General features: G+C 36.3%; 1 protein-coding gene across 1 annotated transcript; it reads left to right on the top strand.

The window, feature by feature from the left end:
* The first annotated feature begins 772 nt into the window (after positions 1-772).
* On the top strand, positions 773-14,383 carry mfsd8l2 (major facilitator superfamily domain containing 8-like 2). Its single transcript, XM_067363890.1, has 11 exons — positions 773-848; positions 1,091-1,276; positions 1,383-1,445; positions 5,248-5,367; positions 5,453-5,532; positions 7,621-7,918; positions 8,213-8,286; positions 10,938-11,151; positions 11,784-11,906; positions 12,071-12,201; positions 14,303-14,383. Exons 1-11 carry the CDS (start codon positions 773-775, stop codon positions 14,381-14,383), a joined length of 1,446 nt encoding a protein of 481 aa, XP_067219991.1.
* Positions 14,384-15,359: the final 976 nt, after the last annotated feature.

The following is a 15,359-nucleotide window of genomic DNA, read 5'->3' as shown; positions in this document are numbered from 1 at the left end:
TGCTTTACTGTGGTAGAAATGGATTTATTATTATATTTCTCAGCATATTTTCAGAGACACCACTCTGGAGCATCACCATGCAGCTCGTGTTTCATTGTGATTCACTCCACACACAACTTCCCATACTCTGCCAAAAACTTCATTATGATGCTTTTCTGAGACTGCAATGGCTTTTTATTATGTAGTGTGTTTGCTTAAATTTGGCTTTTTTTTGCCTAGGATTGTAAATAGTCAACAATGAACTGAACTGAATTTCTGTTATAAAGATGTAAAGAAGTAAATAAACAGCTTTAAGGGAGTAGAATTACAGTCCACTTCACCTGAACACGATAAATAATGGATACAATCACACAGGTAATACTAGATCTCTGGTGCTGTACAGAGTACAGAGACTGTTGGAAGTGCCTGAGCCCTGTTTATCTTCAATGCTGCATCAATGAAGAGCTAAATTATAGGGCATTTATCTTCGCCTTGTGAGGGGGACCTGAATGATCATATTCAAGGAAAAGGGATCCACTGAACATCAAACAACGTGTTTGTGTAAAATCATCAAAAAATTTCCCTTAGCTTTCCAAAACTTGCCTGGCACCACAAGGTTTATACTTTGTCTTTTGCTGAATGATAAATTTGCTATGACCCACAAAAAGCGATATAGCCTACAGTAAGACGAGCGAGGTTACATACCAGAGTCAGTAATGGAGAACACCATCCCTCTCATTACAATAATGGGACCATGAGGAAGAGGAATGATCGAGTGCTGTGAAACACTACGATGGATTACAGACAAAAAAGAAAACTGTCTTTTCTCACTATTGGATTAATATTTCTTTTGAGTGGCATAGAATATGGTAAGTAGTAGAATTCTTTTCTTTTCTTTCTAATTAAAAAAGAAATACATGCAGCAAATCACTTGTTTGAATCAATAGTGCTTAATATCCTCAAGAAAGCATTAAACTGTATTAATGTGTAAATGGTGAATGTATTGATTGTATTTTGCACATCAACTGCTTACTCTCTCTCTCTCTCTCTCTCTCTCTCTCTCTCTCTCTCTCTCTCTCTCTCTCTCTCTCTCTCTCTCTCTCTCTCTCAGCTGTCATTCTACCAACTATATGGCGATATCTGCAGTTATTAGAGGCACCACCTTATTTTCTTGGCTTGGGTCTATCTGCGTTCAGCTTCAGTGGGCTGGTGTCAGGTCCAATGTTTGGTCACTGGTCAGACAAGACCAGAACTACAAAGACCATCATTCTCTTCTCCAATGTGTTTGAAATTGTGGGTCAGTACATGGTTCTAAAATATATCATATACCCCTTGATCTTATGCAGTTATAATCTCCTGATAATGTTGTTTGACTTGCTAATAGCAACACATCTGTCTTATAGGAAACTTCATGTATTTTATGGGATATTCAAAATGGCTTCTGCTGTCCAGTCGTCTTGTTGCAGGTGAGGATATTTTGAAGTTGCACTGTTCTATCAGTCACAATAAGCTCTGCTTGTGAGATTCCTGTGGTGTAAACCATCAACATTAATGAGATTTAAGACATCCAACAGATACTAACAGAGAGACTGTTCTTTTTGATTGATGACTCTCATTAGATTGTAATTTCTGCAATGCAGTATTAAATCATTCTGACCAGACACAAAGACTTGTTTATAACATGTTTATTGATTAAGTTCATTAATCAATTAATTAATTAAAATTATACATCTAAAGTAAGTGAACTAAATACAGTGTAAAGACTATAGAACAGTTATACACTACTCAAAAAAATTAAAGGGACACTTTTTAATCAGAGAATAGCGTCAAGTCAGTTAATCTCCTGGGATATTGATCTGGTCAGTTAAGTAGCAGAGGGGGGTGTTACCTGAATCAGTTTCAGTTGCTTTTTATGAAATTAACAACAGGTGCACTAGATGGGCAACAATGAGACGACCCCCAAAATGGGAATGGTTTTACAGGTGGAGGCCACTGACATTTGTTTCCCTACTCATCTTTTCTGACTGTTTTTCACTAGTTTTGCATTTGGCTAGGGTCAGTGTCACTACTGGTAGCATGAGGCGATACCTGGACCCTACTGAGGTTGCACAGGCAATCCAACTCACATCAATATGTGCCATTGCCAGAAGGTTTGCTGTGTCTCCCAGCACAGTCTCAAGAGCATGGAGGAGATTCCAGGAGACAGGCAGTTACTCTAGGAGAGCTGGACAGGGCCGTAGAAGGTCCTTACCCCATCAGCAGGACCAGTATCAGCTCCTTTGTGCAAGGAGGAACAGGATGAGCACTGCCAGAGCACTACAAAATGACCTCCAGCAGGCCAGTGGTGTGAATGTCTCTGACCAAACAATCAGAAACAGGGTGGCCTGAGGGCCTGACTTCCTTTAGTGGGCCCTGTGCTCACTGCCCGGCACTGTGGAGCTTGATTTGCATTTGCCATTAAACACCAGAAGTGGCAGGTCCTCCACTGGCACCCTGTGCTTTTCAGATGAGAGCAGGTTCACCCTGAGCACATGTGACAGACATGAAAGGTCCTGGAGAAGCCGTGGAGAACGTTATGCTGCCTGTAACATCATTCAGCATGACCGGTTTGGTGGTGGGTCAGTGATGATCTGGGGAGGCATATCCATGGAGAGACGCACAGACCTCTACAGGCTAGACAATAGCACCCTGACTGCCATTAGGTATCAGGATGAAATACTCTGACCCATTGTCGGACCTTACGCTGGTGCAGTGGGTCCTGGGTTCCTCCTGGTGCACGACAATGCCCAGCCTTATGTGGCGAGAGTATGCAGGCAGTTCCTGGAGGATGAAGGAATTGATACCATTGAATAGCCCCCACGCTCTCTGGGGCATTATGTTTCTGTTCATCTGACACTGCCAGGTTGCACTTCAGACTGTCCAGGAGCTCAGTGATGTCCTGGTTCAGATCTAGGAGGAAATACCCAAGGTATTTTTAGGAGCATGTCCCAACATTGTAAGGCATGCATACAAGCATGTGGGAGCCATACAATCTATTGAGTACCATTTTGAGTTGCTGCAATGAAATTTCAGCAAAATGAACTAGCCTGCTGCATCATTTTCTCACTTTGATTTTCGGGGTGTCTTTGAATTCCTCTGTAGGTTGATATTTTTAATTTCCATCAAACGATGTGGCATCCTTTCATTCCTAGCACATTACCCAGTCCATATCAGTATAGATATCCAACATGATATTTTTCCCCATTGAGATCTGATGTGTTTTCAGAGTGTTCCTTTAATTTTTTTGAGCAGTGTATATAATACAATAGTGGATTTAACATAAAAATTGGTAACACTTTTACACTTTAGTGTCCAATTCTCATTATTAACTAGTTGGTTATTAGCATGAATATTAGTAGTATATTGGCTGTTTATAAGTACTTAAAAAGCACACATTAATGTCTTATTGTGCAAGACCTTATTCTACATCCTTTATCCTATACCCAATACTTAAGCTTAACAACTACTTTACTAAGTATTATTAAGCAGTAATTAGGAGTTTATTGAGGCAAAAGTCATAGTTAATAGTTAATTAATATTGAGAATTGGACCCTAAGCTAAAGTGTGACCAGAATGGTTTATGTAGTTTTATATTATTCATTTGAGAGAATTGAAAGAGCCATTTCATGTCTATCCTTGTATCATTTATTAACTTGTCGAGGACTTAGAAATAATAGTTAATTAATAATGAATTAATAATTAATAAGTAATCAAATACTTTTTGGAGAGATATATAATTAATTTGTACAGTAATCTAATTACACTATTGAATATGTAATTAGTAACTAGTAATTAATTACTTTTTTACACTGTAAAAAAAATTTGGGCTAACTCATAAAATTTGAGGTAATCAGTTACATAATTTTTTTTTGAGTTATGATGTTCCCAATGTTAAGTAAGCAGAACTCAAGTTTTGAGTTTGTAATACTCATGCATGTTAATTGAAGTAATGAGTTAGCTAACTCATACATTTTGATTGCAATTAACATAAAATATTTAGTTAATTTTTTATTTTATTTTGAGTTCTTGCAAATCAAAAGAGTTATTTACTCTACTGTAAACCCTAAGAAAATACAAAAAATGCCAACTTGCTAAATTGCTAACATGTTAACAATAGCATGCTATAGCACTTACTGAAAAAAGTGCAGCAACTTAAAACATGTAACTTATACTCTCAAACCAAGCCGCATACGCCACTTGTCACCATGATGGTAACTCTCCAAAAACCCACATTAACAGAAACTCTTATAAATTAGCACAACAAAACATTGATCACTACTAAATCTCCCTTACCATTAATCTTGCACAAAACAAACAAACAAACAAAAAACATTATATAAAACTTAATTTTAGCATTTACCATCCCTTTCGAGTGCCATGGGCAAAGCATGCTGCAAAATAGAAATCCCAGTCCAGTTTCAGTTAAACTTAAGTTAGTCTAAATTAAAAGAAATGAGTTAATTCATACAACAATGAAACAGTTCGGTTTACTTGAAATATGTCAGTACTGTGAACTCAAAAGAAAGTTCTAAATACTCATAGCAGTTAATTTAACTGAACTAACTTGTTCAATTTAAGTTTAGTTATAGCACACAGTAAGTTTAGTTATAGAACAACAGTATTTACAGTATTTTTTTTCCCCCACAATGGAATTCTGGAATACACTGCAGAAAAATAGCCAAAAACTGAAAATGATTCTGAAAAAACACACTCTATCAATAAATAAAAAAATTGCAAAGATAATCAAACTGCTTTAAGGGCAAATGTTTCGGTCACATGTGACCTTTCTCAATGCCAAATTGAAGTTTGTTCGATGAAGCTTGTTCGACTAGAAGCAGCGCCGCACAGACCGATTGGTGTATGACATCAAAATACCTTGAGAGCGATTCAAAAGCATACAGAGCCATCTGCTCAAGTCAAACAAGCCTAATACTTAGTGCAGAAGCCATCTTAAGAAGTCACAATATTATCTAGATCACAAGGTCAACCAAACTATGTATACAGTATATATATATATATATATATATATATATATATATATATATATATATATATATATATATATATATATATATATATATAAATTAACAAAGATATAAACAATTAAAAAAAAAAGAGAGAGAGAGAAATATATATTGAAACAATTGTTTCCTAACAGCCAGTAATAATACACAAGTTATGTCCATAAATGAATCCTACTACTGCAATTACATTGTATCCTTCCATCAGGAATTGGGGCAGGAGCTGGTTCCTCAATTTTTGGGTTCCTCACACGCACTACCTTGCCTGATGAGAGAGCTAGAGTATTTGCCGCTGTCATGGCATGTCGTCAAGCTGGACTTCTGATTGGTGAGTCAGTGTTCCAGCATGCAAGAAGTGGCAATAATATGCATACATACATACATATTTAATTTAGACAGCCTTTTACTTTCAGGTCCTGCATTCAATATCTTTCTAAGGTTGTGTGATTTCAAATTGGGACCATTGATAGTAAATAAGTACACCTCACCTGGGGTAAGTCTGTTTTGGCTCATTTCTCATAAATTTACTTGCATTCTACACACACACACACACACACACACACACACACACACACACACACACACACACACACACACACACACACACACACACACACACACACACACACACACATACACACACACACACACACACACACACACACACACTTGTATATATGGTTTACGGGGACTCTCCATAGACATAATGGTTTTTATACTGTACAAACTGTATATTCTATCCCCCTACACTACCCCTACTCCTAAACCCATCACAGGAAACAAATGATAAAACAAAGTTTAGTATGTTTTTAAGACATTTAGTTTATGAGGACACAGGAAGTGTCCTCGTAAACCATGTTTACATTGTAATACCCATGTTATTATACACATTTGTGTCCTCATAAACCAATCAACACAATCAATCAATGATGAATACAGGCTTGCGAATGTGAATGCGAATGCACATTTCTGATGTCTCCTTAATGAAACTTGATTCCTTTCATTAGATCATTAGAGGATCCAAGACCTGAAATGGTTGCATCAGATCAAGTGAGGGAGACATCCAAAGTGTAAAGCAATGGTCTTCATCAATCCTGGTCCCGCCGCTCTGCACATTTTGAATATCTCTATTATCTAACACACTAATTTCAGTTCATGGAGCTTTTTTTCTAATGAGCTGATGATCTGAATCAGAAGTGTTAAATAAGGGAAACATTCAAAATGTGCAGAATTGTGGGTCCTCAGGACCAGAAATGAAAACCACTGTTGTAAAGGGACACACATCCTGTCAGTGGATCTCACAAAATAAGAGCATGTCTGGCTGATATTTCACTCCAAAAATCAAAGGGGAAAAAAGCATGATTTAAGGATAATTATTTTTTTTTTCTTTGTGACATTATATTCATGGCAACTTTCCTCCTACATTTGTAATACTGCAATGCTAAAAATCTCATCCTCATTTATGCCATGTGCGGTAACACTTCACAATAAGATCCCAGCATTAGCTAATGCATTAACTCACAATAATTACTGTTAGTTCATAATAACTAATGTTAACAAATACAACCTTATTATTGTAATGGTTTTGTCCAGATAAAGATAATGAGGAGTCCAAAAAGATTCTATAAACAAAAGACTCAAATAAATAAACAAACTCAAGTAATCCACATGAAGATAAGCACCAATACAGCGTGTAAAACATGGCAATACCTGACAATGAATAACTTAAATACACAGTGATAATGAACTAAATTAAAGGATTAGTTCAACCAAAAATGAAAATTCTGTCATTTATTACTTACCCTCATGTCGTTCCACACCCATAAGACCTTCATTAATCTTCGGAACACAAATTAAGATATTATAGTTGAAATCCGATGGCTCCAAGAGGCCTGCATAGCCAGTAATGACACTTCCTCTCTCAAGATCCATAAACGTACTAAAAACATATTTAAATCAGTTCATGTGAGTACAGTGGTTTAACATTAATATTATAAAGCGACGAGAATATTTTGGTGCGCCAAAAAAAAATAAAAATAACGACTTATTTAGTGATGGCCGATTTCAAAACACTGCTTCATGAAGCTTCAGAGCATTATGAATCAGTGTATCGAATCATGATTCGGATCACGTGTCAAACAGCCAAACTCGGCCAAACTGCTGAAATAACGTGACTTTGGCGTGACGTGACTCCGAACAGCTGATTCGACACACTGATTCATTTATGCTCCGATGCTTCCTGAAGTTGAAGTTTGCCATTTTGTCACCTTGGATTAATTAGGTTCTATCTGACATTTTTGTCAAAATTGAATTAGTCACATATTCTTATTCTGTGACAACTTATTTACATTAAGTGATGTTTTCTTTTCTGTTGTGTACATTTTGGGACTTTTTATTTAGAAAACAAAAAGGTTCTATCTACAAAGTCTAATGGAATGCAAAAACTTTGAAGCTCAATATCTCAAAACTGCTCAGAATGCAGAGAGAACCTTATAATTCCAAGGTAGTGATTTTTTATGTTATTTTATTTAAGTTTACTTCTTTAATTCAAGCTTCCTGGCCTTGTGCTCTTTTGACTCAGCTCTTCATGTGTGGGATGTGGCTGCTTATGCAGTTTGCAGTGATGATCCTTTATTGGGACATCCCACCACTGGACTCCTTTCCTGAGCACCACATGCCCCTCAGAGAGGTCAGAGGTGAAGAAGATGAGCCCCTCATGAGTTTGGAAGATGAAGACAGGGCCACAGCAGTGGACTCGAATGGCCCGATTAATCCAGAACAGACTGAGACCCAGCTCTCACCCGAAATCCCACCTTCTCCTCCTGATTCTCCACTTCCAGATACCTCTGACCCCTTTGAAAACTTCAGTGCCAGTCAAGGTAAAGCCCAGGGTTTAAAAAGTGCTTTTATTTTATTTTTTTGGCAGAGCAGTTTGAGTTGGTGTGGCATTGATTTGTTCTTCATTGCAGGTGCTAATCTGAGAGTAGTGGTCTGAAAACACCTTATTGATCACATCATTCTGTCTTTGCTCTATGATTGCAGTGTGTGTGTGTGTGTGTGTGTGTGTGTGTGTGTGTGTGTGTGTGTGTGGTACATATCTCCATTATATTCATTTATGTCTTGAAAGCCTGAGATCTCTCACTCTCTCTCTCTCACTCTCTCTCTCTCTGTAGAGTTTCTGAGGGAGGAGGTAGTGGTTCTCCTCACTGCTCAGTTCATCACTCTGTTCAATCAGACAGCACTCGAGGTAAAAGTCATCATGCACCTACTTTTTTTCAGAGTGGCACCAGTGGCAGTCTTGGTACACTTGTTACCAGATGACCAAAGGAGATAAACACTCCTCAGCAACTTAATGCTGGAATACACTACACATCTGAACAGATTAAAAAATAAATAAAAATAAAAACAATGAAATATAATATATAGCCTATTATATGAAATATAATATGACTTTCATCCATCAAATATACAAAAGCAGCCATGTTGAGACATGAAATGTGTGGTGGATGAATAGTTGTCTGCAATAAATATGCTCCTACTTGCGAAAATTTGCAAAGGTTTCTGTATGGGTCATTTTTGACCCATGTGTGTAAAATTGATGAAGAAACTGTTTGTTTATAAAGTAAGAAAAAAAACAAAAACATAATTATTTGTAGAAAAAAAAAAAAAAAATATTTAATGAATACCTGGAATAAATACATGACAAAATACATTTCTTTCAAAGATTCAGCGAAGAAACACTTATTGTCTTGATTGAAATAACATAGGAAATAAATACAGGTAATTTTTGACCCATGTGTGTAAAATTGATGTACATACAAAAACTGTGTTTGTTTATAAAGTAAGAAGGAAAAAAATGAACATAATGATTTTTTACAATCAAAAACAAGATATTTAAGGAATACCTGGAATAAATGAATGATAAAATACATTTCTTTCAAAGATTCAGCAAAGAAACACTCAACCATGATTGAAAGTACATAGGAATGAATACGGGTCATTTTTGACCCATGTTGTGCATTAGAAGGGTAGTGATAAAAAAAAAGATTTTTATTCAAAAAGTAAGAAAGAAAAAATTAAAATGAGGATTTGTGATGATCAAAAACAAGTTAATTGAGGAATACCTGGAATACTGAATGGTGAAATTAATTTCTTGCAAAGATCATTTTTAACCCATGTTGTGCATCAAAGGGTTAAAGCCAACTTATACTGATCTACTATTTAAGCAGCTTCTTTTTCTTTTGAAACCAAAATTTCTAAAATCAATGCAGCATGGATCTTTCAAACTATTAAAACGTGCTAACCTGTCAACAGGTTAAAACATGCTAGCAGCATACTAAAATATGCTAGAAATGTAAATGTTAAAACCTTATAGCACATGATAACTCCAAAATATGATGATCCCTTTCTAGAAACGCATTTCTTAAAGGTGCAGTGTGTAATTTTTAGTGGCATCTAGATCTAGCGGTGAGGTTGCGAACTGCAACCAACAGCACTCACCCCTCCCTTTCGGAGAAGCTACGGTGGCCGTCTGGCCGACACAAGACAAAGATGTTGTCTGAGACAGCAGAGAGTGGCCAGTCAAGCAATGAGGTTTTATCTTACTGTTAACAAAGAACGGTCTCTGCTTCAAATAAACCAGACAACTACTACTACTACTTTGTGCATATTCAATGTAGTGATGATGCAAGCAGCCTCTAAAAACATGAGCATTTCTAGTGACTAAACGCGCTCTGTCGAGCAGTTTGTCCATTTAGGGCTGCTGTAGAAGCATTCCAGTGCATAATGGCGACTTTACATGTAAGGGGACCCGCATGTATGAGAAAGAAATGGCTTGTTCAAAGATAATAAAACATAACGATTCATTATGTAAGGTCTTTATACACCACTGAAAACATAGTTATGTATATTATATTGCATTTCTGTCAATAGATCCTCCCAAATTTTACACATTGCACCTTTAAAATCCAAAGGAAGCTATATTTTGTATAAAGACAAATGTATAATGTGTGAGGCTGTGAGACAAAGCAGTAATCATTGTTTTTTTTTTTTGTTTTTTTTTTGTATCTTTTCCAAACTCAAATAAGTGGCTTTTATGTTTTCACTGTACTAAAGCTGAATCAAATTATTAACATATTAGCCTATGAAAAAAAAAAAAAAAAAAAAAAAAATCAAAGGATTCAGGTGCAATAATGTTAAGCAAAATGTTGATTACCACACACACACACACACACACACACACACAAAACGATTTGACATCACTCATTCTGTTTAAAAAGAACTCACTGTGTAAGTTTCATAATAACTGTAGTTTCATAATAACACACACTATATCATAAAAAGTATTATTATTTTTTTATTTTGGAAGTTGCATTCAAAATGTGCTTTGAATGGGCACAATACTTCTGAAAGCCAGTCACCAGACCCCCCACACTGTCCTAAATTCATCTGAGCCACTAAATAATGTCTGTCCAATTATGATTGATTAAGGCTCACAGAAGTAGGACCAACTGAATCTAATTTAATGCAATCTAATCTAAGCTTTGATTTAATATAATAAGGTATTTGAAATTGACACACATTTACTATCCTGGTTGCCTGACCTAGATACACGACAAACTGATAATAAAGTTCAGGATGTTCCTTTTTATTAACTCATCCTCAGATATATCATTCTTTCGTTTATTCTTTCACATTACATCAAATTTCTCTATTAAAAAAGCATGTGCTTGATACAGTATAATCTTTAATTTACTTTGCATTGCCTGAAGAAAATGTGAGTGGTGTTTATATAAGACATATTATTAGTTGTTCTGAGTTGTTTTAAGCATGTTGCTATGTGGTTGCTAGGGTGTTCTGAGTGATGTCTGTGTACTCCCTTCCTGCTCTAATCTCCAGACCATGGTGACCCCTCTGACGCAGAAGTACTTTGGCTTTGGTGAGCTGGGGAACAGTGTGATGTACAGCCTGTGTGGGGTGGAGGTAATTGCAGGTTTCTTCCTGGTGCGCTGGCTGAGCCGTGTGCTGGAGGACCGGGTGGTGCTGGCGGTGGGGCTGCTCATCTGCAGCGGGGCTTGTGTCTGGTGCCTCATCTTCCTGGCCAATCCACAGGGTGTGTGTATGTGTGTGTGCCTGGCAGACATCCAGAGAAACTGGCATACACCTGGGCATGGACAGACACAATATGCCTGCTCAGTTTGGTGCCAGCTCGATGATATGCATTATTAGATTGGAACTGTTTTCTATCTATCTATCTATCTATCTATCTATCTATCTATCTATCTATCTATCTATCTATCTATCTATCTATCTATCTATCTATCTATCTATCTATCTATCTATCTATCTATCTATCTATCTATCTATCTATCTATCTATCTATCTATCATCTATCTATCTATCTATCTATCTATCTATCTATCTGTCTATCTGTCTGTCTGTCTGTCTGTCTGTTTATTTCTGTCTTTCGCTGTTGGTCTATCTATCTATCTATCTATCTATCTATCTATCTATCTATCTATCTATCTATCTATCTATCTATCTATCTATCTATCTATCTATCTATCTATCTATCTATCTATCTATCTATCTATCTATCTATCTATCTATCTATCTATCATCTATCATCTATCTATCTATCTATCTATCTATCTATCTATCTGTCTGTCGGTCTGTCTGTCGGTCTGTCTATTTCAGTCTTCGATATTATCGTTTTAATTCTCAATGGATATGTCTTTTGATCAGGTGGTTTTGTGTTCGAGTTAATTGAGTTTATCATCGGAGTGTTCCTGCAGTTACTGGGACTTCCTTTCGTTGCCGTGTCTCAGGTGTCCCTCTTTTCTAAGGTTACAGCTGAGAAAACACAAGGTGAGAAACAAAGAGAAGTCCATTGTGAATAAGAGACATATGAAAAAAATAGATGAGTAAACATGTAAAAGTTATGTTTGTATAGGTGTCACATTTTGTCACTGTTTAAATATTCAAAACTATATGCTGATTCTAATGACTGTGTGTCATGTGTTTGTCTGCAGGCTTTAGTCAGGGTGTGCGACGTTCAGTGGGGGGTCTGGCCACAATTCTTGGTCCCCTGTGGGCAGGGGGTCTAATAGGAAATCTATATGTGATGCTGGGTATGATGATGCTTCTACTGACCCTCATCATGGTGCGTACACAGACTCATTATGACTGATTCTGTAACATTATCAGAGATTTCTCTCAGTATGTCATAACACACATCATTTACCAGCTCAATTAAGTTTACATTTATTGCTTTGTGCAAACAGTGTCTATTACGGATCCAGTCAACTGAAAAAATCTCTATTTGGTGGAGATTGTAGGTTCATTTTGGCCTTTTTCTTTCAAAAAGGGTGATTTGGAAATAAGTAAAAATATTAGATTAGAAATATTTCACCAGAGAGAGAATGCCTTCAAGTGTTGAGAAACTGCTGTGTGATCTCAAGTTACATTAATAAATAAAAATATATGTTGGTATGTAACTTAAGAAAAAGAACAGTATTGACAGTTATTTATTCATCTTGTGCTCAAGGCACAAGAAGAAGAAGTTTAATATTTATTTAATGAATTGTTGAAACTGCCATGAATGTCCATTTTGAATTAGAAATTATTTTCTATAATAAAAAAAAAATCATGTTAAATGTAGGGTAGGCAATTCCGGAGAGGCTAGCAATAGCAAGCTAGATTTGAAAGAATGAGATCCCACCCTTCCTTCAGTGCATCTCCAAAGCCACGCCCCCTCCAAAACACATGAACGCACACAGCAGAGTTTGCAAAGAGTCACGAAACGAGAAACTGTGCTAAATTACCTCATTTCTCAAACCACATAACATTACAAAAATAACAAATGGAAACAACTTACAGAGCTCTAACTTGTAACACCTGACTGCTGCAGATTCATTTTGGCGCTGATAGTGTTGACATAGAAACACATAATCGGAGTCTGAGGACATGAACAGCTCCGGGTAGAACGTAACGGGTTGCCATCTCGTAATAACAGTTACGACATTGCATGAACGCAGCATAAGCTTGTTGTTTTGGTTCAGGAGGAAATAAAAGGTGGCTTCTGTTTGTTTGCGGTGCTCAGTGACACTGTTATCTTCAACTCTGCATAGCCTGTGATGTCTGCAGGTCGTATCATTGCGAATGCAATGCAACATCCAAATGCAATGATTGGATAAACATTTTTTGGTCCTGAGACTTCCACAGAAGATATATGTACATTTTTTAATAGTTAGACCACTTCTATTATTGATTGCAATTAGGGTGTTAAGAGAGTTTGCAGAGTTTACTTGCAGATTTTTTTTAAATGATAGTTATGAGGATTAAAGGATTAGTCCACTTTTAAATAAACTTTTCCTGATAATTTACTCACCCCCATGTCATCCAAGATGTTCATGTCTTTCTTTTGTCAGACGAAAAGAAATTAAGGTTTTTGAGGAAAACATTCCAGGATTTTTCTCCATATAGTGGATTTCAATGGCTACCAACAGGTTTAAGGTCCAAATTGCAGTTTCAGTGCAGCTTCTAAGGGCTTTAAACGATACCAGACGAGGAATAAGGGTCTTATCTAGCGAAACGATCAGTCATTTTCGAAAAAAATACAACCGTTTATGCTTTATAAACACAAAATATCGCCTTGAACTTACATCCCATTTCAACATTCTTCAAAATGCTTACGCTAAATGTTCTACGCCTTCCCTATTCTACTTACTGAAAGAAACGAAACTGGCGCCACGTTCGTTCCGTAAGTAGAATAGGGAAGGTGTAGAACATTCAGTACATTTAAGGCGATATTTTGTGTTTATAAAGCATAAACGGTTGTATTTTTTTCGAAAATGACCGATCGTTTCGCTAGTTAAAACTCTTATTCCTCGTCTGGTAGCGTTTAAAGCCCTTTCTTTTCGACTGACGAAAGAAAGACTTGAACATCTTGGATGACATGGGGTTGAGTAAATGATCAGGAACAGTTTATTTAAAAGTGGACTAATCCTCAGTTCTTTAAAAATATGCAAAATAAAATAAAAATAAAATCCATATATTTTCTGTTCATACATTATGAAAATAAAAAAAAAAGATGAATGATGAGAAAAATGTCTATTATAACACATAAAATTTGGTGTCTGATATTCAATATAAAGCCATTGTTTATTTATATGTTAATGAGGGACAAGTTGTGTACCTTTTATTTTGGCTCCCATTTTGTATGACCTTTAACACTGAGACTAACAGTGACTTATCTTGGTCAGATCATGATGGTGTTGTCCTATGAGAAGCTAGTGGAGCCGCCCAGGGTGGAGCATGCACAGGACTCAGAGAATGGAGGATAGAGTCCATCCTTCACTTTTGCAGGATACAGGTGAGACAGTGGACTTACATTGTTCATTGGCAGAGTGTGTAATTTTTTGTGTCAGCAGCATGACTAAATGAAATTGAAAAAATAATTGGTTGAAATAGAACTGATAGTTCCGCACCAAATTCTCGTCATTGGCTGAGCCCAAAGGGTCGAGGTTTGCATGGTCCCATTAGCCCTTGCTGGGTATGTGTTGTAACTACACCATCTCTTGCCACAATTATTTTAAAAATAGACTTATACTTCATTATATTTCTCCTGCCTTTCACGTCATAGCTCAGGATAGCTATTGATGAGCTGTTATTGATGAGGAGCCATTTATGAGCTGCCTAGGATGAGCCATTTATGGTACATTTGGCTAAAGTTCCCACTAAGTTATGAACATTTTATTTTGGAAATAATGTTCAAGACATCCCGATTTTGATTTTTTCGAAAAAAAAAATTATTATTATTATTATTATTATTTTGCTTATATGAACATTAAAGGGACATTCCATGTTATAATTTTGTAAACATTATGGGAACATTACTTTTGTATGAAACAAGTAACATTAGACGAATTAAAACATTTAAGAAAAAAGTTCCATAAACAATGTATAGCATGTTAGCAATGTTAGCATGCTTTTGTACTAACATTTTGAAAACATTATTAAAGACCATATAACTTTGAATGGACATTCTGTTAATATTAGGCTACTAGAAGAATGTTTGTTAATAATGTTGAGAGAACCTTTTCAGAACATTAGCTAAAGTTCTGAGAATGTTCCCTGTCAGCTGGGATATACTGGCCTGAGTGCAAAGATGGCAGATTTTATATCACATATTTCTGTGGGGTCTTATGCAAGCTAATAATCTACTACTGACATTGTATGGTAATGCTACTGCTAATGCTAACAGATAGCTTCCTCTTGATATTAAAGAGCTTCTCGCTTGAGCCATGTTCCAACATTCTG

This window comes from Chanodichthys erythropterus, chromosome 16 (genome assembly GCF_024489055.1).
Source record: "Chanodichthys erythropterus isolate Z2021 chromosome 16, ASM2448905v1, whole genome shotgun sequence".
NCBI lineage: Eukaryota > Metazoa > Chordata > Actinopteri > Cypriniformes > Xenocyprididae > Chanodichthys > Chanodichthys erythropterus.
Note: the sequence above shows the minus strand (reverse complement) of the source record. Positions and strands in the feature narration are given on the sequence as shown.